Consider the following 23,525-nt stretch of genomic DNA (forward strand, 5'->3'; position numbering starts at 1 on the left):
TAACTACTTTAATTATTTATCATATTAAATAATCTAATATAAAAATAGCATGATATTTTTATTATATTGAAAAAATTAACTCAAAAAAATTTAAATTCTCACCTCTTTTAATGATAATAATTTTGTAGGAAACATAGATAGAAATCATTTTCAAAAAATATTCTTCGTTAAAAATGTAACTTTTTAAATTAAATACGAGAAATAAATAATTTTAACTTAAAGATTCACAGAAACTTAAAACTTGATACCATGGAAAGGACAGATTTAGCTGTAACGAATACAAATATATAGACATTCATATATTTGCTAGCTCTTATTTATTGGCAAATATTTCACATATAATTAAGAGCTTACAGTGGTACCTGCTTTAGAACTCGGAAAGCACACTGACAGGCTTTTTTAGTCTTTTATACAGTGATCAAACAAGCAAACATATTAGTAAATAATATTAATAACAATAATATAATATGATGATTAATTGCAAGAGCTATTCAGTTTCATGACGTTGGAAGCATTTTCATCTGTGATCTTCATATGCTCTAAATAAGACTTTCCATCTAGCTTGCGAGTGAAAAAATCATTAACATATTTCTCCATTTTGATCTTTTTATACAGGGGGGGATTTTCTCGACCAGTGAGACTAGCTGCAGGTTCAATTTCAGATTGAAACTTGGGAGCAAAAAACATAGCAATGGAAATCCTTTCTTTCGTGGAATTCACTATTGCCCTGTGTTCAACACTTTTATATAACCCATTGCTCATAAGCTGAAAATTCAAGCATTATATAGTATCGCAAATCAATAAGCTAGTAGGCAATATATATAAAAGTTAATATCATGATATTTTGTAAACTCAAGTCTCATTTTATTTTTGGTATTTTTCTTTATATATTTTCTTTTTATTCAATGATACTAATATTCATTCTTGAGATTATAATCTATAGACACTATTTTTTACAGTTTAATTACAAAGTTACACATCGCTTCGTTACGATAATTGTTTGGTGTTACTATAATGCTCTGTTTATATATTTGTTCGGAACACAAATCTAGTAGTGCAAAAATTTTCCAAACAATTAATAATAAAACTAACGCTTCGGCTCCATATAAAATTACGTGGAAGAGATACTTTGAATATATGAAATAAGATCGATGGAATATATGTCAACATGCATATGAAACGATTTCACGAAGTAAATAAAAATATAGATATGATACACATAAAATAATTTACACAATAGTTTATACAAGTATTTTTATGTTTACGTAAAAAGATAAACACAAAAAATATTATTATACTCCCATTACTGTACAAATAACATTTCTTATTAATTTATTACTGTATCTTCCATAATAATTAAACTCTCATGTCATGTCATAACTCAAGTCAATAATTAACACATGTTTCAATTCCATTCACAAAATAAGTCAACATTATTTAAAGTGAAATGACACTTCTATAGACACAACATTTTCTATTGTGAATTATGATGCATGTGGCTGAAGATTTGATAATATCCACAAATGTATTTTAAAATGCCTTTCTTACCCGACGACCAAGTTCAACTCAGTGCTTGTCAGGGTTTAGGGTTTCACAAATATACAAAATTTATTGCTCCTATCAGCGATATAAAATTAGTTACTGAGAATAATTTAGACAAATATTTTAATTACATTCAATGATTAAAAAATTATATTTCATTAGTTCCAAAATAAATACCATCTATAGATATCTTTATAACTCATTCTAGCTCATTGACTAAGTTTGGTGATTAACATTAATTATTGTAAAAAAAAAGACCAATTCAAAAAATCGAATAAAACACGAATAATTTTATTAATTTAAATATTTAATTTAATTAAATATTTAATTAAATAATTTTTTTTATAAAAGAAATAATTTGAATTTCATTTTAATAAGAATTCCATTTTGTAATATTTAGTTATAAATTACGATTTAAAAGTTATTTTAATAAATAAAAAAATTAATAAATATATAAAAAAGAATAATAATTTTATAAAATTAATCTTATATTAATATTACATTTGAAAAAATAAAGTGATATTTATTTTAGAATATTTTTTTCTCAAATTGAGACACTTATTTTGGAACAAAAATGAGTATATGATATTAAAATTTTCAGTCAATTTTAAAATAAATTAAAACTTAATTTGTGTAAGAAATATTGCTAAAAGTTAATTAAGTAGTAATTAAAATGATTATTTAAAAGATTTTATGTATTTATGTTTTGATTTTAATGATTTAAATATAATTTAACATTAGTTTACATTTAGAATAAATAATTTATGTACTAATTAATTTAAACAATTTTTATATTATCATTGAATTACATATTACTATATGCTAATTAAGTTTATATTAACTTTATATATATATTAATTATCTTAAAAATTGTATTAATAATAATTATTGATTGATTAATATTGTAAATTTTTTTAGTACAAACAATTAACATATACAATTCAAACTCTTATATTTTTATTCTGAAATCTTATTGAAACTATCAAATTCACCCTTTAGAAATACATCACATCGCAATTACAATGAAATAAGATGATTTGAGATGATATTTCATAATTATATAATTATTTTGGATGAGTTTATTATTTTTTTATTTTTCGATCTACTAGAAAGAATAAAATGCTTCTTTTGTTATTTTTTAAATAATTTATAATATCTAGTAAATCTCTCTATAAGATTTGAACCCAGATGAAATTTTAGTTTCATCTTAGTTATCTGTTATAGATGTTCTTATTAACGATCCTTTATTTCGATAACATTGAGGATTCCTTAAATAATGCGATATTCCTTAAATAATTTCATTGCAAATTATGACCAATTAATGAGTTACGCTGGTTAAGTGTATTATGACAACTTTACGCAAGACAAAATTTGGTAAAGAAAACTCTCACCTATATAGTCAAATTTTTTTTTTTTTTTTATGTTTTGAAATAGAACTATAGTTTAGGTCATATATAATCATATGTATAAATGATCAAAATAAAAACTATTTAGTAATTACACGACTATCTAAAAATGTTATGTATATTTTTTTATAATTATATATGCATATTAATCTGTCTTTTAATCTCAAGTCTTAATTATTTAAATATATATGATCAGTTGATATAGCTATCTTCTTTCTTCTGTTCACAAAATTAATCAAGTACTATTGAGAGAGAGCTAGTGTCCCTCTCTCTATGCATGGATGTGGATATAGAACGAAATATGAATTATAGGAAGGTAAGAAACCTCTAAAATGTCTCCAATATTGAGAATAAGAGCATCTGAGGCGACGTTGACTGGAATCCAAATGCCATGTTTCTTAATCTGGAGGCCATGCACTCCATTGACTTGGTTGAGAATTGTGATTCCTGTTGCATCTGAATGAGCAGTGAGGCCCATTACCCGCTCTGGTTGTGGGCATGGAGGATAGTATGTCATCCTCACCGATTGCATCCCATCCTCAAACACCTCCCACTCTCTCTTTTCTATCTTCAGGGCTTTTCCCAACAGCCCTAGAAATGTCATGGCAAGATTTTGCAACTCCACAATGTACACTTCTAAGATCCTCCTGCATAGACATATAATTGTTGAACTAATCAATATTAATTAATTTATTGCTCTAAAAAATAAAATATTATTATTTTCTAAGGATTAAAAATATTAATTAGGTGTGTTAGAATTGTCTTTGTTGGTAAAGTTCTTATATATCCAATATAAAAATTTAATTATAAGAAAAATTAAAATTAGGGATGATGAAAAAAATTGAGTGTTAGCCTTGACAAAACAAGTAAAGTATAGTTGCACTTTGGTAGGTTAATTATGTGTGAGCTTGAATCTCAAAACAACTTTTTTTGCATATATAAAGTAAGTTTTAGTTTTTCAAAAATTAGTCATAATTTTTTTTATGATTCCCATTATTAGTGATGAAAAAACAATTTTCGCCACTAATTATTTGAGTTTTTGTAGTAGCTATTAATATAAACATCGTGAGTTCATACTAATAATATAATATACTTTTTGATTAAAACTTGATGTATAATGAATATATGTATGGATTTTCTATACCAATAAAGTTCTCTATTAATAAGATACATTAATTATATTATTAGCTAGTGTAAATTCATAAAATTTATATAAATGAAAAGGCTAATATACACCAAACTATATTCTTTCTCAGTAATGGTTGCATCCTTTGACTAGTGAATATGACAGAAATTAGAATTTAGAGAGAATACATACGAACCTAAGGGATGAAGGGAGTTCTGGGAGAAGATATGGTTTTCTTCTACCAAGAGGGTTGGTTATCATATATAACCTATCACCCCAATCAAGTTTTTGATCCTCTGATCTAATCACAGCTCCATAGCCTTCAACATCATCTGGCCTTATCTTGTATTTCATCTTTTCTTCCAAGGGAAGCCCGAAGAATCCTTCAATCTCATCTTTGAGCGTTTTCAGCACTTGTGGGCTTATTCCATGTTCCACCAACTGCATATAAATTAAGTACGTATAAATCAATTCAGGACAAAAAGAAAAAGAAAAGAAGAATAACTAAATATGCTTACAAAACATAGAATGATAAGTGTAAAAACCGGTTGCAAACCTGAAAGAAACCCCAGTCCTTACAAGCTGAGTTCAATTTCTCTTGTTCAGTTTTTGTAGCTCCTCCATGAATCAATTTTTTCAGGCTGATGGTTGGGATTGCATGAGAGAGGGTTTCATCTTGAACAGATGAAGGTTCATGATTGTGTAGTCGTGTAATATAGCGTTGAGGAACCGAAGTGAGGGGTTTCTTTATCAGCTCTTGAACACTCAACAGTGCTTCAGAACTCTCACAACTTGCTGAATTTATTGAGGATGCCATTGTTCTTTTGATCTTCTTAGCACACCTTACAGTCATTGCAATATTAAATCCTGAGAATTTATAGACGCAGGCAGTTGTAATTTTGAATCCTATTTTCTTTTTTACCCTTATCATGTTACGAGCAAATTTTTTATCTGTAAGAATAAAAAATAAGTATAAAAAAGTTTATACCAATTTATGCATTTAGAGCCCTTAATATGAATTAAAGTTGACAAACTTAATTTTGAAATATTTTTATTTTTTGCAATCTAGCTAATTCAAAAGAAACCTTTGGTTTTACTGTTATGAAAACTTGATTTCAAACAAAATATATATAAGCGTACGTACAAACGTAATTTTATGAATAACTAAATATGTACATGAAACTAAATTTAGTTTTAAATTTGAGTTTGGAGTACTCCAAATGGAAATCATAACATGAACTAATGTTGTTAGCACTTCATTTTTTTATGAGTAAAAATGGTAGAATAGAAAGATAGCTCAATACTGTCAAATTAATAATGTGTCAAACTGTCAATGACACGCTGAAATTATCAGTAGAGGTTCGCTAAAAAAATTACTAAATTCACCTCTCAACGAACCTCTAAATGCTAAAAAATCTATCTTTAAGAACCATCGAGTGAAATTTTAGTGATGTCTGCATTTCATGAAGAGAATAAAAATGAACTCCAAATCCTTGAATATTAATTATACCAACCACTTCACTTAAACTAGTAAACTGCTGGCTGAACCATATATATAGTCATACACGTCATGCATGTGTTTTTGTCGTACTTATTCAATTTCTGCCTGTAATTAGGTTCAAAGAAAAATATGACATTTATCACAATTGCTGTTGGTGAAAAATTAGTGCATCACGGTTAAATTTTTTTTGAAGATTCCTAGTAATAAACAATGTTGTTCTAGACAAAATTAGGTGTATTATATGTTAACCCGCTTAACCAGTGGCGGCCGGGTTGAAGGTACGTGGGTCAGGCAGATCAATCCAACTGACTTGTTTAACTCTTTTTTTTTTTACTGAAAATTTGTTTAACCTGTTTTGCTTGATTTATTAATATATATTGGAGAATGTTTTTATGAGTTATTTTTTAACAAGAGTATCTTTTAAGCTTTTCTTCAACGAAAAGGTTTTTAGGATTTTTTCTTAATTTCTTTCAATATACATTTTTTTATCTTTATTTTTAATTTGTTTTAATATTTTTTTAAAATTTTAAAAAATAATCATTAGTTAAAAATAACATCATATCATAATATAAATCATTTATCCTAAATCTAAAATATCATTTATAAGTTAAAAAAATTATTTGTTTAAAATTTAATTTATTATAATTTATATATATTCAAAAGTATTTTCTTGTTGTAATTCTTAAATATATAAATTAAATATTTATCATGTATATATTGCACAAGCTAAATAATATTTTACGATAAATTTAAATGATTTTATATTTTATATAATAAAAAACATATAATATGTATATATAAAAATAAAATAAGTAATGTGTTGAAATATATTAATTGATATTTCTTTTATTTATTTTTTAGTGAGTTTTGGCAAGTCAACCTGCCATTTCATTCTATTTTTTGGTGGGTAGTATATATGTTATATCCCTCCTTTAAATGGGTTGGGTTATGTTTCCTAATCCATTTTTATTGGTGGTTCAACTTGTTTACCCTTGGTTAAGGTGAGTTTACAGTGGGTTAGAACAAATTGGTTTGCTTTCCGGCCCTTATTTAATACACTATTAGGGTCTATTTCAGATTCCGTAACTGAATCATCTGTATCTATATATCTAAAGTCTAAATATATTCTTATGCAATAGATGTTCAATCTTAGGTATGAGAGGGTGTGTTAAGAACTTGAGATCTCCATAGATTAGATAACTAATCCTCTCTTTATAAAGTTTGTAAGTTTGAATTAGAGCTTAATCCCAAATTTTAACATAGGCATATCACATTATTTGACCAAGTATTGAATACATATATAAAAATTGGAATTATTAAATTTTGTGACAGCATGTCACTGTGACGAAAGTGACATGGATTCATGCATAATTTAATGAAATATGTGTGTCGTGCATATGTTTTGTTTCCTTATTTTAATTGATATATTGATCAACATCAAAGTGTATGCGCGCATGATATAGATTTTGAAACACTATTTGATTCACATAGATTAAATAACTAATACTCTATAAAGTTTGTTAGTTTTAATTAGAGCTTAATTCCAAATTTTAAGATAGGATATCACATCATTTCACCAATTAGGTTTTTTATTAAAATTAATCATAAATAAAATTGATAAATATTTTATATTATGATAATCAAATAAATACACCTAAGTTTTTTTTATTTTAAAACTAGAATAAAATGATTAATTTAATCCCTAAATTTATATCATGTTATATTTTAGTCCCTAATTACAACTAAGAAAAACTCAAATAAATTCCAAAAATTGTTTAGGGTTTCATTTAAGTACCAAAAAGTTTAACTTTTTCTTTTCACGAATTTATTTGAGTTTTTCTTAATTTGAAAGACTAGAATGACCGTGAAATACAAATTCAAAAAAATTAATCATTTACTCTTAAAAGTACAATCAAAAGTTTATTTTTCCTCAATGTCTATTAACTGAATTCATTAAACCCTTTTAAGTTGCCTTTCACTCGAAACCAATCAATTAAAATATTATATTTTATCCAAAATTAAAAATTCTCAATTTTTCACTTTTAAAACCTTAACGTTCCGAATTTCTTTTAGTATTAGACTTTTAAACCAGTTTTCTTATCTCAAATTAATCTTAAATAGAAAATATTTTTTTGACAGAATAGAAAATGAAAATTTAAAGACTTTATTAAATAGAAATTAATAAAAAAGATTTAATTATAAAAATTCAAAAATTAAATTTAAATAATAAAATTAAAAATTAAAATTACACAATATCACAATGGAAAGATAAAACAAATGTAATTAAGTCAAGTGTAAATAAATCGTCTTACTTCACAAGTTTTGTTTTGATAAAGACAAATTACTACAAATTTAGTTTTGATAATGAAATTTCTCAAATCTTATTATGAAAAAAAAAATATTTCTGAATTCTCAGTCAATCCCTATACCATATTTTTTGGGTGGCCAATCCCTATACTATGTTTACATCATCCTTTTATAAGATATGATCGATATTTCCGTAAACCGTTATAGTACCGTTGATTCTTTCTGATATAAAGCTAACAACTAGTTATCGAAGAAGTGACCTTTGAGACATCCAAAATTAAAACTTTGTTTTTTACAAGAGAAAAGAACCACAAAATCAATTAAAGAATAATTTTCAGATAACTATTTTTTTTTATAAGAGCTTGAGAGATTTTATTAAAAATATTAATAAAATTATTACTTGACTTTTTAAGAATAATTTTATTCCCAAATATTTTCTTACAAATGTATTTAGTGCAATTATTATGAGAACTATACAGTCAATTATCATAAAAATTCTTTCTATATTTAGATGAGAAAACACTATTCACTTTTTTTTTTCAATATGACATTATTGGGAAGTACTTTTGTAATTTGATAATAATATAAAATTTTAAATGTGTAGATACTTAAATTAAATCAAATTAAATGTCTTTTTTTTCTTAAAAAACAAAAAAAAAATTAGAGTCATCAAAACTAATCATTAAAAAAAAGTTGAATATCAATTAAAGAATAATTCTTTTGTTTTTTTTTATAAAATTAAAGAATAATTCTTCTTTTCACATGTATTGTTTATGCTTAAAAACCCAAATATAAATTTTTTTTGGCTCATGTGATTTGAAACTTGAATCCTTTAACTATGATTTGAGATTTGATTCTCAACTTTAAAATGGAATCACAAATATATATAAAAATATCATTTTACTTTAAAATAGATAGACAAGGTAGAAGGAAAATGATTAAGTGTCAAATAAAAACTCCAATTGAAAAAAAAATCTATTTGTGTCACACTTGCTAGGTGTCATAAATAACACGTTTCAATTATAAATAAACCTAATCAACAACAGACAGGCAGAAGTTTTCTCAATTATATAGATTATATTTTATGCAACCTTTTATTCATGATAGTCACAGCTTATATATATTTATTTCTTTGGTGATAAAAGTGGGGGACACATATTCGATTTGAACAGTTCCTGCCTTCCTGCCCTGCCGTTTAGTTACCTGTCAATTACTCAATTTATAATATGAATATATATAGTTCCAGAGAATATTACATTTAATTGATTAAAGAAGAAAAAATATTGATTAGATTTGATGTAAAAGATCATAACATAGAATACATATTATAAAAAGCTAATTTCAGGAAAGAAAATTAAGTTTATAAGATTAATTATTACAATAATATTACGTATTTGTAAAAAAAAATAGTGAATCAAAATCAAAGTCAAGCTTAACTTTCATAGAGTTATTTTCTTGACCATGTGCATCTGAAACGTTATCATACACACCTTATATCGATTGGATGGAAAAAAAAAATTAATAGATCACACATTTAATTTTCCTACCCGCACTACTTGCTTGTTAAGGAAGAAACATGTTTTCTAGTCAAGGAAACGTGCTTATTGACTTATTTGTTTATTAAATATTAGTTTATACAGATGATAGCAATTGTGAGAATATTAAGTTTTAAATAAACGTGCTAATTGACTGTTCTGTTTATTAAATTATAATTCATATAAACATGTCCATTGACTGTTTCGTATTTTCAAATATATATATATATATATATATATATATATATATATATATATATATATATATATATATATATATATATAAGCTTAATTTGCCCTTTTAGTTTATTAGATATTGTAATTGTGAAATTTTGGTTCTTTTGAGTTTCAATTGCAAAAATCAAATTCTCCAAATATTATAATTACGTCACCTTGATCCTCTATTTCAGTATACATAATCTTTTTCTTTCATTTTAAAAAAATTATATAATTTATATTTTGTAATGAAAAAAAAGTGCAAAGATAAATATAAATGACAAAAAGATCTTGGAATATAATCTTGAGAGACGGTGGAAGAAGTTTATTTTGGCCCCAAAGCTGAAAAATAAAATTTTAAAATGTCACTACTCATCTTATATATCTTCAAAATGTAAGATATTCATATTACAAATCTTATTGCAACTTTTGGATTTTTATCACAAGTTTATTTAATATATTTTTCTGACATGATAAAAGATAATAACATGACAATTGACATGTTTCTCAATATAATTATTGACAAGACTTGATTATATTTTTAGTTGTTTGTAATTGTGATGTTATAAAAGTTAAAAATATAAGTCACATTATCATGTGTCAATCTCAATTAACAGAGTTATCACTTAATTTACATGTCACCAATGACATCATGTTAATAAAATTTGTCAAATATTTAACAAAAGATTGAGGAAGGAACTAAAATTGTATGATTATGATACATGAAAACCTAATAGGCATACTTAGAATTAAGGGAATCAAAATTACAAATTACAAGACACAAGAGACAAAAATATAATTAAGACTAATATTCAAAACGTGTTCAATATTATAAAAGATACATATCCAGTTCATTGAAATTAAATATTAAAGATAAAGTAATTAAGTTATAAAATATGCATAAATTTAAAATGTGAACAAAGACAAGTAAAAAATAACAAGTGTTATTTTCTTAAGGAAAGTAAAAGATTAAGTCACTATTAATTTACTGCTGTTTAATACACGAGAAAAGTAGAGCAGTGAAGATTTCGAATTAATTAGTTACGAAAGAAAGAGAAAATATTAATGAAAAGTGAAGAATTTAAAAAGAAATTAATTTTAGAGTACACGTTGTTAAAATCAGTGAAGAAAAACAAAATTTTAGCACAATATAAAATTTTAAAACAATTATTTTAAAATTAAAAACATAAATTTAAATTAAAACTGAAAGTAATAAATTATTTCACGCATATATAGACCCACTATACATCTAATACACGAAATAATTGCTAATTATTTTATAAGAGAAAAATTAATATAACAAAACCACATTTTAGTGGGTTGAGTTGGATGGCCATTGGGATTAGGCAATTACTAAACGCACCTTCTTATATATTTTTGTTTTTTTTAATTATCCTTTTCCTGAAACAAAATTTTGAAAAGTGTTAAAATTTTAAAACTTGTGAAAACTACTTCCGGGAAGTGTTATAAGACTTTTTTGGAAGTGCTATAATGCTTTATAGAATTAACTTTTTGAAATCAATTATTTTAGGAGATTTTTATAAAATCAATAATCATTAAAATTAACTTTTTCAATCATTTAATTTGATTATATAAAATAAAATTAACTAATAATAAATAATTAATATAATTGTTCTTATAATGTTAGTCCGGAATAGAAAATTCTAAGAAAGGGTTGATAAATTTGTTAAGAACTACACCAAATAGGACTCCCTAAACGTCATTATTTTGTAGTTTCTTCACTCTTATAAAGGAGATGGATCGTGCCAGACAATGTTAATAAGTCAATAATTAAAGCGTAGGAACCCAATCCCTTCAAGTATGCATGTGTCGACAAAGAAGAGGAACACTAATACACAGTGTCGATGATGGTGTATTGTGGAGACATATTCGTCTACGATGGAAATTTCACTGGAATTAAAAGAGACATATCTAGATCTTGGCGGCGATGATGCATTAGGGGTTTAATGTCAAATCCAACCCAAACTAACTTTGATCCAGTTGGGTTATTACAACTTTTTCTCTAATCATAAACTCTACTTTTATCCGTAAAAGAACTCAAAATAATGATAAAATAAATTAAAACATCAAAAACAAAAAGTGTCCAAGAACCATTTCTAAGCAATGGTGCTTCATTGGAAATCTTAGGAGTTAAGCTGCACTCATATGTAGAGCTACCAATGATGCATATACTCCATCAGTAATCTTCATCAATGCATTATGTCTTCCCCTTTCAGCAACTGCCCCATTTTTCATTACTGCTATGAGGTCAGCATCTCTAATTGTTGTAAGCCGGTGAGCTACCACTACAGTTGTTCTGTCCACGCTAACTTTATCTAGAGCCTCTTCAACTACACGCTCCGACTCGGCATCAAGTGCACTAGTTGCCTCATCCAGCAGAAGGATTTTGGGGTCCTTCAGCATGGCTCTTGCAATGGCTATGCGCTGCTTTTGTCCTCCTGACAATTGTGTGCCTCTTTCTCCAACATTGGTGTCATAACCATTTGGAAGAGAACTTATAAACTCCTGTGCATTGGCTGCTTCAGCTGCTGCAATTATCTCTGCCTCTGTGGCACCTCCCTCTTTGCCATAAGCTATGTTGGCCCGGATGCTTTCATTGAAAAGAATAGGCTCTTGACCAACCAAACCCATTTGCTGCCTCAACCAGCTTAGTCTGAACTCTTTTATATCCACTCCATCTAGTAGTATATGTCCAGAATCAGGGTTGTAAAATCTCTCCAAGAGGCTGATCACTGTTGATTTTCCACTGCCACTTTCTCCAACCAATGCAACAGTCTATAAAGACATATATATCAACAATGTATTTACATCACATATTCTCAAATAAGTAGATTTGTACAGCCCTAAAGCTTGATTATTAGAACCTGAAAATAGTAACTGATTACCTTTCCAGCTGGAATGCTTAGACACAAATCTTTGAAAATTTGAATATGAGGCCTAGTTGGGTAATTAAAACTGACATGTTGAAGTTCAATATCACCAGAAACGGCTTCTAGTGTTCTACCCTCATTGCTGCTGGAGTCAATGGTAGGTTTACTGTCAAGAATTTTAAATATTGAAGCTGCGGAATCTTTGGCCTTGTTAGTGTCTGGTGCTAAGACACTAGTCTGGGAAATGCCTATGGCTGTGATTGTTAAACAAAAGAAGACCTGCACAAATTTTGTGGTGAGAACTAGATCAAAACAAACATCAAATAAAGATAGAGCATCCCAAGGCTGTGATTGATTGATTTCACCTTGAAAACCTCTGGAAAAGTTGCTTTCCCATGTTGCACAAGAACAGATCCTATGTAGAAACAGAAAGCATTTGTGCAGTATAGAGCCAGAAAAGAGAAGCCAAATCCTGTACCACTCACAAGCCCCAACCTAACACCTTGTTTTTCCGGCTCTAAACATTTCTTCCTGTACATATCCATCACCTTTGATTCGGCACAGAATGATGCAATGGTTCTGATGCTACCAACAGCATCATTTGCCACTTGACTTGCCTCTTCATACTTAGCCTACACAGCAGACAAAATATTCTCATGATGTCCATAATGCATAATTTCATTAATGGAATTGACAAAGTTGCAAGTAAGGCTAACCTTGGCATCTCCACTAAATCCTTTAAGAAACTTCATCTGAAGAACTCCTTGTATAAAGATCAAGGGTGACACAGCTACAATTATTAAAGCAAGAATCCAATTAGCAGTGAATGATATAACTAGACCTGCTGTGATTGTTGATATGTTTTGCACAATGAGGGCCAATGTGTCACCCACTAGACTTTTCACTGTTGAAGCATCTGTAGATAACCTTGCACCAACTGCACCACTGGAAAGAGATTCATTTCCTTAAAATTTGATGAGTAGAAGGAATTATATTACATAATTAAAATGTCATGTTAACATACGTACCTTGAATTTGCAGGATCATCAAACCAACTGATTTCTTGGTGCACAACCTTTTTAAATGTCAGTAAACGAATTCTTTCTATTAATTTTCCACCAGCAATGCCAAAGAAGTAATTTTGCACTGGTATAATCACTAGAGTAACTATACCCAAACCCACATATAGAAGTGCCCAGAAACTAGAATCTTTCCGCTGTTTTTCTGGAGGTTCATAGAACATAGCTATTGCTGAGGAAAACAAGAAGCCAAACATAGGGAACACAACACCTTGAACTATTGCAGCAATGGACCCAAGCACTAAGACAAGAACTTCAGGCTTGTTTAAGTAGGCCAAACGTCTTAAAGAAACCTTTCTGGGCTTCTCAGCATCCCCGCCGGCTCTTTCTCCAGATTCATGTACCCCACTTTGATGAGAAAGAGAAAAGCTATGTGACTGGGAGTGTCTACCTGATGAACCTCTGCTTATTGAAACTGCTCTCTGGGTGGAAGATCTAGCCATGTGAATATCTAAATTAAAACTGCTACTTGACCTCTCTGCTTCAGAATTATGGCTACCTTCAGCTTCCTTAGCTCCTTTTTGTAGACGAATAAGCTGAAAATAAGCACCATCAACATCCTTGATTAACTCATCATGAGTTCCTACATATAAAAGCAAGCATGCAAAAAGTGAATACCTTACAGAAAACAGGTTTTCATAAAACTGCTTTTGATACACACACTTAAAGATGGATGTTTAACCTTGCTCTACAATTTTGCCTTCATGAACCACTGCTATGGTGTCAGCATTTCTAATAGTTGTCAAGCGATGTGCAACAACTACAGTAGTTCTTTTTGACATAGCTTGTTCTAATGCTGCTTGGACAACATGTTCAGACTCAGCATCCAATGCACTTGTTGCTTCATCAAGAAGAAGGATTCTTGGGTTCTTCAAAATTGCCCTTGCAATTGCAATTCTTTGCTTTTGCCCACCAGAAAGTTGAGTCCCATTCTGGCCTGCCATTGTCTCAAGGCCCTACAAACAGAATAAAACACACTAACTAACTTGATAAAAGAAAGCAACCTGAAGCAATAGTTGCTAGCGTAAGGTAAGAGTTTGGATTTTGGAATTAAACACCTGAGGCAGCTTGTCAATGAACTTTTTAGCATTGGCAAGTTTTATTGCCGTTGTAACCTCCTCATTAGTTGCACCTTCTTTTCCATAGGCTATGTTTTCTCTGATACTAGTTGCAAACAGGACAGGTTCTTGACTAACGAGCCCAATTTGTTCTCTTATCCATCTAACTTGAAAATTCTTCAAATTCACACCATCTATGAGTACTTCTCCAGCATCAGGATCATAGAATCTTTCCAATAAATTGATCACAGTAGACTTTCCGCTTCCACTTTGGCCCACTAAAGCAGCAGTTGTGCCACTTGGAACATACAATGAGAATCCGGAAAAGATCTGAACATCAGGCCTTGCAGGATATCTGAAGTGAACATTCTTGAGTTCAATATCTCCCTTTATGTCTTCCAAGACAACACCATTGGTGTCATAAGCATCAATTTTTGGCTTTCGTGCAATTGTCTCAAACATCTTATAAGCTGCTGCTTGGCCTGCTGCAAATGCATTTAGGCTTGGGGATGTTTGACCAAGTGACCTATGAATGTTAGAAAGATTAATCAGGTTGCAGTACTCCAATAGAAACGTTAGACAAAGTACAACATAGAAAAATTCTTTATATGCCTAAACAATGTCATGCCAATGCCAGTTATTCAATCAAGGGTCATTTTATCACTTACATTCCACCAGTCATAAGAGCTACTATTACAGTGATGACGGTTCCACCATTGTATCCTTTCTCAATGACCAGTTTAGAACCATACCACATGGCAAGTGCATAGGTGCAGAAGATAGTCAGCAGAAGTGCTCCCATTCCTAACCCCGAGGCCAAACCTTGTTGAATCATTGTTTTATAAGCAACATTTAACTTGGTGTTATACTTTTCTATTGCTTTTTTCTCGCCAGTGAAAGATGCCACCTGATTAAATTTCAGTTATTAAAATGCAAATCGTTCAATTCATTGTTTTTCTAAAATTAATTAATTTTTGTGCGATTGTGGCTTACTGTTCTAATAGCTCCCACTGTTTGCTCAACCACATTTCCTGCTTCTGCATAAGCAGCTTGCCCACGACTGGCCATTTTAGTCATCACCATGGACAAAGCTCCACCAATTAAAACAACACATGGTATGCATGCGAGCAAAACAAGAGCGAGACGCCATCCTCTTACAAAGCCAATCACAAAGCCACCAATAAAAGTCGAAGCGAGTTGTATAAACTTCCCAACCTGTCATTATATATAAGTTTTAGATCATAAGGTACAAGCCAGATCGGTGAGAAAATGATGAGAACGAAATATCATTTGTATACATTAGCTGATTAGCATAACTAAAGTGACTAGACATTGGGATTACATGCTCTTCAGTTTTCATTATAACCATTTGAAATATATATATATATATATATATATATATATATATATATATATATATATATATATAAAAGACTATTAATTGAAGGTATACAACTTTTGGTAATTATCATCATTGTTCTTTGCAGTATTAATTATATAATTATTATTATTATCATTGCACTGGTTCTTTCGTGCACTAATATAATACTTGCAAGACCATGACACTTACATAATAGCAATGAAGGTTATCTTGTGATGTTTTTTGATACAAGGAAGGAGTATATATGTATGATACCTTTTCTCCCATGGCATCTTGAATGAGAATGGTGTCACCAGACATTCTCCCAATAACCTCACCAGTTGTTGTTTCAGTGTCAAAGAAAGCAATGTCTTGCTTCAATATAGTTTTCAAGTACAATCCACGGATCCTTGCGGCTTGTCTTTCTCCTGTCACCATCCAACATGCTACCTCTGCACCATTCAACAAAACCACCGTAATCCTTAATTATATCAAAATGCTGCAATTATCTGATACTAAGTTAACACAACATAACTTCACCAAAAAGAAGTTAACACAACATAATAGTCTCTAACAAATAAATAAGCAGAAAAAGAAGGGTGTGCCATCTTACGAAGAAACGACGCAATTCCAGTTGCAATAGCCAGGTAAACAAATAATAACGCAACCTGAAATTTGAAGTGACAGTACCAAGACATATACAATAAGTTAATGCAAATTCTCTTGACGTAACAATCATAATAGTAAATAGGGTTTTATTAAATAAAGAATAGTTTTCTTGCGTTCACATGGAAATAAGGTTACTAACAAAGCCCTTTCATTATTGCATGCACCAATTTATTCTTAGAAGTTCAACAAATATAAATATGCATACATACGTTAGAAACTTCCTTGATAGTATTTGATGGATCGGCGGAGCCAAAGGTGTTGATAATTTTGCCTAGAATGAGGGTCATGAGAGGCTGCGAGCACCCATTAGCCATGGCACCGATCGTGCCAATGGTAATCAATGCCACGTCAAGACGATCAGCTAAAGTGAAGAGCTTGTAGAAGGGAACTTTTTGGTTGGCTTTGTCTCTTTCATGAGGTTGTGAAGACGTAGAAGGTGGCACCTCTGTGTTGTGTGCCATGGTTGTGCCTCAAGAGAAAGAGCAAATCAAAGAAGAAGAAGAAGAAGAAGAAGAGACGACGTACGTACGTACTAGCTAGGGTGTTGTAGGTGTTCGTTGAATAAGGTGGAAGATTACAAGATTCGGTTTTTAGGAGGAGGATCTGTTTCTATTTAAACTGATACAATGCTTATTATCTTAACGAGGGAATTGGGAGTGATGCATGCCACAAGTTTGTTGAGTTGTGTGGGGAACAAGTTTGTACGGTGAATTCTAAGGTGAAGTCCTAAAATTTCATACTCACCGGTGAAGCACTAATTTTTACCATTAGATAAATTTATAAAATATTTAAGGGTTAAGATCCAAGAAAGGGAACTGACTTGGCCGGTATTTTCTAAAATACATTTAAATTTTTTTTTCCTTATTCTTTATTTTGTCAACTTTCCCACCACTCTTTTGCAACTGTCTCAGCACTCCCTTCCAAGAACGAACTGAACCAACTTGTCACCATTTCAAATTTGAGAGAAGTTAGGTTGTTATCTTTTTTCAATTTCATTCAAATTTTAAATCTTAATTCATTACAAATTTCTTTATTTTTTTTAATTAAGTTTTTCGTACTTAGAATATAATTTATTTTTAAAAAATTACTTAATATTCATTTTTCTCATATACTTGAGAAAATTTTATATTTCATTTTAATACGTGCGATGTATCCATTAAATAATAATATAATTTGTTTTTAAATAAGTGTCATTTTATTACGTCTAATCATTAACCAGGTAAGTTCATGCCTTCACATCATTAAATTTCATTTTTAAATATTTAAAAAATGAAATTTAAATCAAGTGCACCCCTTACCATCTTGAATCGCATCCCTTCCACGGCCTAACCACTCCTCGACCTCGGAACCCACTTCTCAACCCCCACATCATTGTTGCCCGCTCTAACGTCATCTTCTCCATTGTCAGCTACCTCTCTGACCTCTTCTCCATCCTCCTCCACCGCCTGCACCTTCTCTGCCATTCGCTCCGGTGGTATCCTCATCGACATAACAACCTCATTTGAAGAACTGGTTGGAGAATTTTTGTTTCTTTGGAAACCAATTGCATCATATGTTTTACCAAAAGGTCCTCCATTTCATTTACCCTGAACCTTTGGATCAAGCATTACTCTTGTTTTGCTATTATAAATGGATGTTGTTGAAATATCATAATTTTGTTCTCTTGGTTGTTTGTAATACCTATCTTTGAATGTGTACTAGTTCATTCAAAGCAGTTGAAATTTTGGAAGCATATGAAGGAACTTTGGAAAGCATCGTCACATCATCACTTAACGAATACAACCTGACAACAAATACTAAAATGAAACGCAAAAATGTTTCAAGTATTTGGAGAAAAAATGAATGTTAGGTAATTTTTTAAAAACGGACTATATTTCAAGTATGGAAAACTTAATTAAGTTTTTTTTATTATTATTTCTTCAACCCCTTCGTACCATTACCAGATTCACCACTCTTCTGCTGCAAAATATCGCAAGACCCAAATCTGAATCCAAATCAAATTTCATCCCAAACCACCACCTTCTTCTAGTGATTTCTTCAATTTCAAGTCAAAAAAGTTTTGACTCGCCTTATTACAAATTGAGAAAAAGCTTCAACTCGTCCTTACCACCACTTTCTCATGCTAATTTCTTGAACTACATTCCATATATCAAATCTAAATTCATTCTTTGACACCATTGAAGCAAATGATTAAACCCATATCATCCTGAGAAGAAGTTCTTAGATACTCATCTCAAATTGCCACCCTTAAGCTGTCGGGTAATCTTCATGCCTTATTCAGTCAGAGATGTTTACTTAATGCTTCTTTTACTCATCTTTATGCAATGAGAATCTTGCTATACCTTGCATGCATTTGTTGTTTAATGTACCATTTCTGAACTCTTTTTTTATCTGCTATACCATTTGTAAACTCACTATCCAGTAATGTCTTAGTTGCATTTGCCGCTGAATTCTCAAAAATATTTGGGTTAACTTGATGTTTTTTTCCTTTCCATTGTTAGAGTTATGAATACTTCCTCTGCAATTATTGGGCCAATGATGATAATGTTCAGAGTGCACTGCATATTCGTAAGGTATACTTGATACAAGTGATTGTAATTTTCTCAAAAAGTTAGCATTGCAATACAACTGTACATTGTAAGATAAAGCTTGGCATCATGTGCTGCAGGGAAGTATAGAAAAATGGCGTCGCTGTACCTTCGATATACCTAACAAGGAGGATATCTCAAGCAGCTATGAGTTTCATGTAAATGTCAGTAGAAAAGGCTATCGTTCACTGATATACAGGTCAGGTCAATATTCTTTCTCTGTTCATATATTGAAAAAGGTAGCACAGATGAACTGATTTGAATTTTGTTAACACAGGGTAAGTGCACTAAATTATCTAAAGTAGTAAAGTAGTTAGAATATCAATCTATTTCTAGCAATGATTTCATTTAGATAGTCTTTCTAAGTTCTTTAGAAAATAACCATTTTTTCAATGCATTATCCCTTAAACAATATATGGATGATCAGACCATAATAAATAATTGTAAGCACAGAAAAAAAAAGGTAATAAAAACAGGATTGCATCGATAATAAGAAATAGTTGTATCACAATAGTTGGCATGCGAGACTCTCAACAATGGGATTTTGTCTCTCATTGTCATAAGAGACTTTATACTTTATGGCTAATAGATAGAAGAAGAGAGATGGATAGAGGAGAAGGGGATAATGGACATAGAAAGAGAGTTTTCCTTAGGATGTATTCACTGAGACTTCGGAGTGGTGTCCCGGTGTAGGTTCAATCTTTTCCTCATGCTTTCTACTCCTTATAGAATTAACTTAATTTTCACGCGACCTCGAGTTGAACACGGGTTTTCACGTTAATTTTTCAATGCTTTCTACTCCTTATAGGATTAACTTAATTTTTGTTGTGTTTGTTTAAATTTTAAAAATAATTGTGATTTTTTTTAATTTTTTTAAAGAATCAGATAAAATTTGTTAAAAAATTACAAAACTATTTTTCAAAGCAAAAATAATTTAAACAAACACAACAAAAAAATAAAAACTTTTTTTATTTAAAAAAAAAAAAAGTTTACATTATATTTTTTTTTTTTGAAATAATCAAATTGATTAAAACAAAAAACAATGAGAACAAGGCGATCGCGTGGATCCAGCCCAACAACACAAAACACTAAGAAATCAGAAGCCTAGCAATATATTCTCTCATCTTTTTATGAGTCCAACTTCTATAAACTATACTATCCATAATCTTTTTTCCTTTGTGTGTATTATTGACTATACCCCCAAAACTCACTTCATTCCTATATTTCCAAAGCTCATACACAGTCTCGGTTAATGCGGTTTTGAGTAAAGTTGCTCTATGCCCCTTTCCTTTACCTTGCGCCATCGCCCAGCTAAGCTCCTCAATCCACTTCTTTGGCTGGTGGTTAATCTTTTGTCATTCCAAGATCTGAATCCAAACATCCTTCATTTCAGCACATTCAAACAGGAGGTGGTCAATTGTTTCAAGATGATCACAGAAGTTACATTTGGTATCACTAAGTAGCCCAAATTTCATCATTCTAACCTTAGTGGCAAGTCTGCCATGACAGGCAGTCCAGAAAACAAACTTTGCACGGGGTCTAGCCAGGTTGGAGAAAAATAATTTCCTCCAAGGAACTCTACTGGAAACATCCTGCAATTCATTGTACATTATCTTCGACACAAATCTATCCTTTTGCAACAAAGTACTCCAGCTAGTAAGAGATTGAATCTTTTGTCTCTGCTTCAGAATACCTTTTAAAATCCAAGAGCAAGAATCTTTTATTCCCATTGACATCACGTCGCCATTTTTCATATAATAACAATTTATCCACTTAATCCATAGACTGTCCTTCTTACTGCACACATTCCAAAGAAGCTTAATCATGGTTACTGCATTCCAGATTTCCAGATTAATCAAGTTAAGACCTCCTTGATTCTTTGGGTTACAAACCTGCTTCCAAGAGATGGGGGATTTCCTAGAGATAGTAGTTCCACCAGTCCAGAGAAATGATCGACAGATGGCATTGATTTTTTGAATCACTTTCTTAGGGAATGGGAAACAAGTCATCCAATAGTTAGTTATAGCATAGGTGGTGCTCCGAATGAGTTGAAGCCTACCTGCATAACTAAGTAACTTGGCGCTCCAATGAGTAATTCTAGCAACAATTTTATCGATTAAGCTCATATAATGGTTAACCGATAATTTTTTCCCCGTGAGAGGGACACCAAGGTATCTGAATGGGAGAGAGCCCTCCTGAAATGCAGTGATGTGTTTAATCTCCTGTTTTATGCAACTTTCCACTGCACCAAAATACACTTTGCACTTGGAAGGGTTTATCACAAGGCCAGTAGATTTAGAAAAATTCATGAAAGCCTGCATAAGTAGATCAACAGAAATCTTATCCCCTCTAGTAAACATTAGAACGTCATCTGCAAAACTGAGGCTAATGATGTTTAACTTCTCGCACTTAGCATGAAAGTTAAAGTCAGGGGTATATCTTAACTCTTGGAGGGATCTGTGCAGATATTCCATGACAATGACAAACAGTAAAGGAGAAAGTGGATCTCCCTGTCGCAGGCCTCTCTTCGCTTTCAGACTATGCGTATACTCTCCATTCACCACGAACTTGTAAGTTACTGTGGTAACCGTCTTCATCACCCAATTAATGAATTGTCTAGGAATGCCTACCTCTCTCATGATGAGCTCTAAAGCCTTCCAGTCAACTGTATCATACGCTTTTTGGATATCTAACTGAAGCATACACCGCGGCGTACCTCCTTTACGCTCGTACCCCTGGATTAACTCGTACGCAAGCAGGATTTGGTCATGGATTTTCTGGCCCGGAACAAACGCCGCTTGACTCTGATGGACAATACTCTTTATGACTCTACTCAGCCTGGTAGTTAACACTTTAGAGATTACCTTGTATATCATTGTGCAGCACGAAATCGGTCTATAGTCACGAGCATACTTTGCCTCCTGGTTTTTGGGGATAAGGATAACCAAGCTAGTGTTGATGGGCTCATACATCTTTCCTTTTTCAAAGAACTCCCTAATAGCATCTGTAAAATCACTTTTAATGATGCTCCAGGCATCCTTGAAGAATTTTGCCCCGTAGCCATCAATCCCGGGCACCTTAAGATCCCCTATGCTCTTGAGCGCTTTGTCAATCTCCTCATCAGTAATTCTACCAATAAGATACTTCTTTTGGTCAAAATTCAGCTGGCAGCCTTTTCTCATTATATTGATATCCACACTGTCCAAATTAGGCTCCTCTCTCCCCATAAGATCCCCATAGAACCGCATAATTTCATCCTCAATCTCTTTTTGAGTGGTAACAAAATTCCCATCATTCATGTACAGCTTCTTGATGGACGTTTGGTTGTACTTGGCTTTAAGAGAGGCGTGGAAATAGGCATTGTTGCCATCCCCAAGCCTAAGCCAACGAATTTTGGCTCTCTGCTGCAACATCTGTTCTTCCATCTCAGTCCACTTAATGACTGCTTCAGTGCAGTCGTTGGTTCTGTCTATTTTGTCTTTGTTTAGTCTGTCTAAAGTTAGCTCCATCTGAGCATGAGTGAGCTTTTCTCTAGCCTCCTGCAGCTTAACTTTAATGCCAATCAAAGGTTTGCTCAAATTGTTAATCACAGGCTGAAGCTTCTTGAGTTTATGCCATAACATTTTCATAGGCGGCCCTCCCCTTCTAGCAGAATTCCAGCTGTTAGCTACAGTTTCAGTGAAGTTATCCATGCCACTCACACAATTCTCATACTTAAATCTGGCCTTCCTCTTAACAGGAACACTGTCATCTCTCAGATAGAGCATGGCATGGTCTGAGATCCCCGGTGTCATGTTAGTAAGGCTGAGATTCAAGTTCTTGCTAAACCACTCCGTATTACCAAGGATTCTGTCAATCCTAGAATAGATAATGTTCTCACTTTGCTTATTACTCCAGGTGTAGTAATCCCCTTTACTATCCATTTCAGCAAGCCCAGTGTTGTCCATCATGGTACGCAAATCTTTGTACTCTTTCTCACACACCATTTTGCCCCCTACCCTGTCATTAGTTTTAAGGACATTGTTGAAGTCCCCAATTAAGCACTAGGGGCCCTGCTGAGTTTTGTTTATAGCTTCAAGGTCATGCCATAAATCTCTGCACTGCTCAAGATAGTTGAAACCATATATAGCAGTCAACCACTGCATAAAGTATCCAGTTGCATCATACACCTTACAGTGGATTAATTGAGCCGTGCATTTGACCTCCTGGATATCCACTATGTTGTCATCCCAATATACCCATATCCT

At 31.3% G+C, this 23,525-nt stretch overlaps 2 protein-coding genes across 7 annotated transcripts; both read right to left on the reverse strand.

Annotated features, from left to right (window-relative positions):
- Positions 1–374: 374 nt before the first annotated feature.
- Positions 375–4,904, reverse strand: LOC114386530 (protein SRG1-like). Its single transcript, XM_028346546.1, has 4 exons — positions 4,631–4,904; positions 4,271–4,515; positions 3,274–3,595; positions 375–765 (listed from the first exon to the last, which is right to left on the reverse strand). The coding sequence occupies exons 1-4, from the start codon at positions 4,889–4,891 to the stop codon at positions 475–477; spliced, it is 1,119 nt and encodes a 372-aa protein (XP_028202347.1). The 5' UTR covers positions 4,892–4,904; the 3' UTR covers positions 375–474.
- A 6,697-nt stretch (positions 4,905–11,601) lies between these two features.
- Positions 11,602–17,231, reverse strand: LOC114386326 (ABC transporter B family member 9-like). Of its 6 annotated transcripts, none has more exons than XM_028346306.1 (13): positions 16,900–17,231; positions 16,635–16,689; positions 16,298–16,473; positions 15,655–15,876; positions 15,330–15,568; positions 14,662–15,187; positions 14,286–14,559; positions 14,073–14,186; positions 13,553–14,018; positions 13,241–13,469; positions 12,890–13,156; positions 12,540–12,803; positions 11,602–12,429 (listed from the first exon to the last, which is right to left on the reverse strand). In XM_028346306.1, exons 1-13 carry the CDS (start codon positions 17,149–17,151, stop codon positions 11,785–11,787), a joined length of 3,729 nt encoding a protein of 1,242 aa, XP_028202107.1. In that variant the 5' UTR covers positions 17,152–17,231; the 3' UTR covers positions 11,602–11,784. The 6 variants fall into 6 exon arrangements, with proteins under 6 accessions (XP_028202107.1, XP_028202106.1, XP_028202104.1 ...); XM_028346305.1 differs by having other exon boundaries at positions 13,553–14,021; XM_028346303.1 differs by having other exon boundaries at positions 13,553–14,186; positions 16,909–17,231.
- Positions 17,232–23,525: the final 6,294 nt, after the last annotated feature.

The sequence above is a fragment of the Glycine soja genome, chromosome 15 (genome assembly GCF_004193775.1).
Source record: "Glycine soja cultivar W05 chromosome 15, ASM419377v2, whole genome shotgun sequence".
NCBI classification, from domain to species: Eukaryota; Viridiplantae; Streptophyta; class Magnoliopsida; order Fabales; family Fabaceae; genus Glycine; species Glycine soja.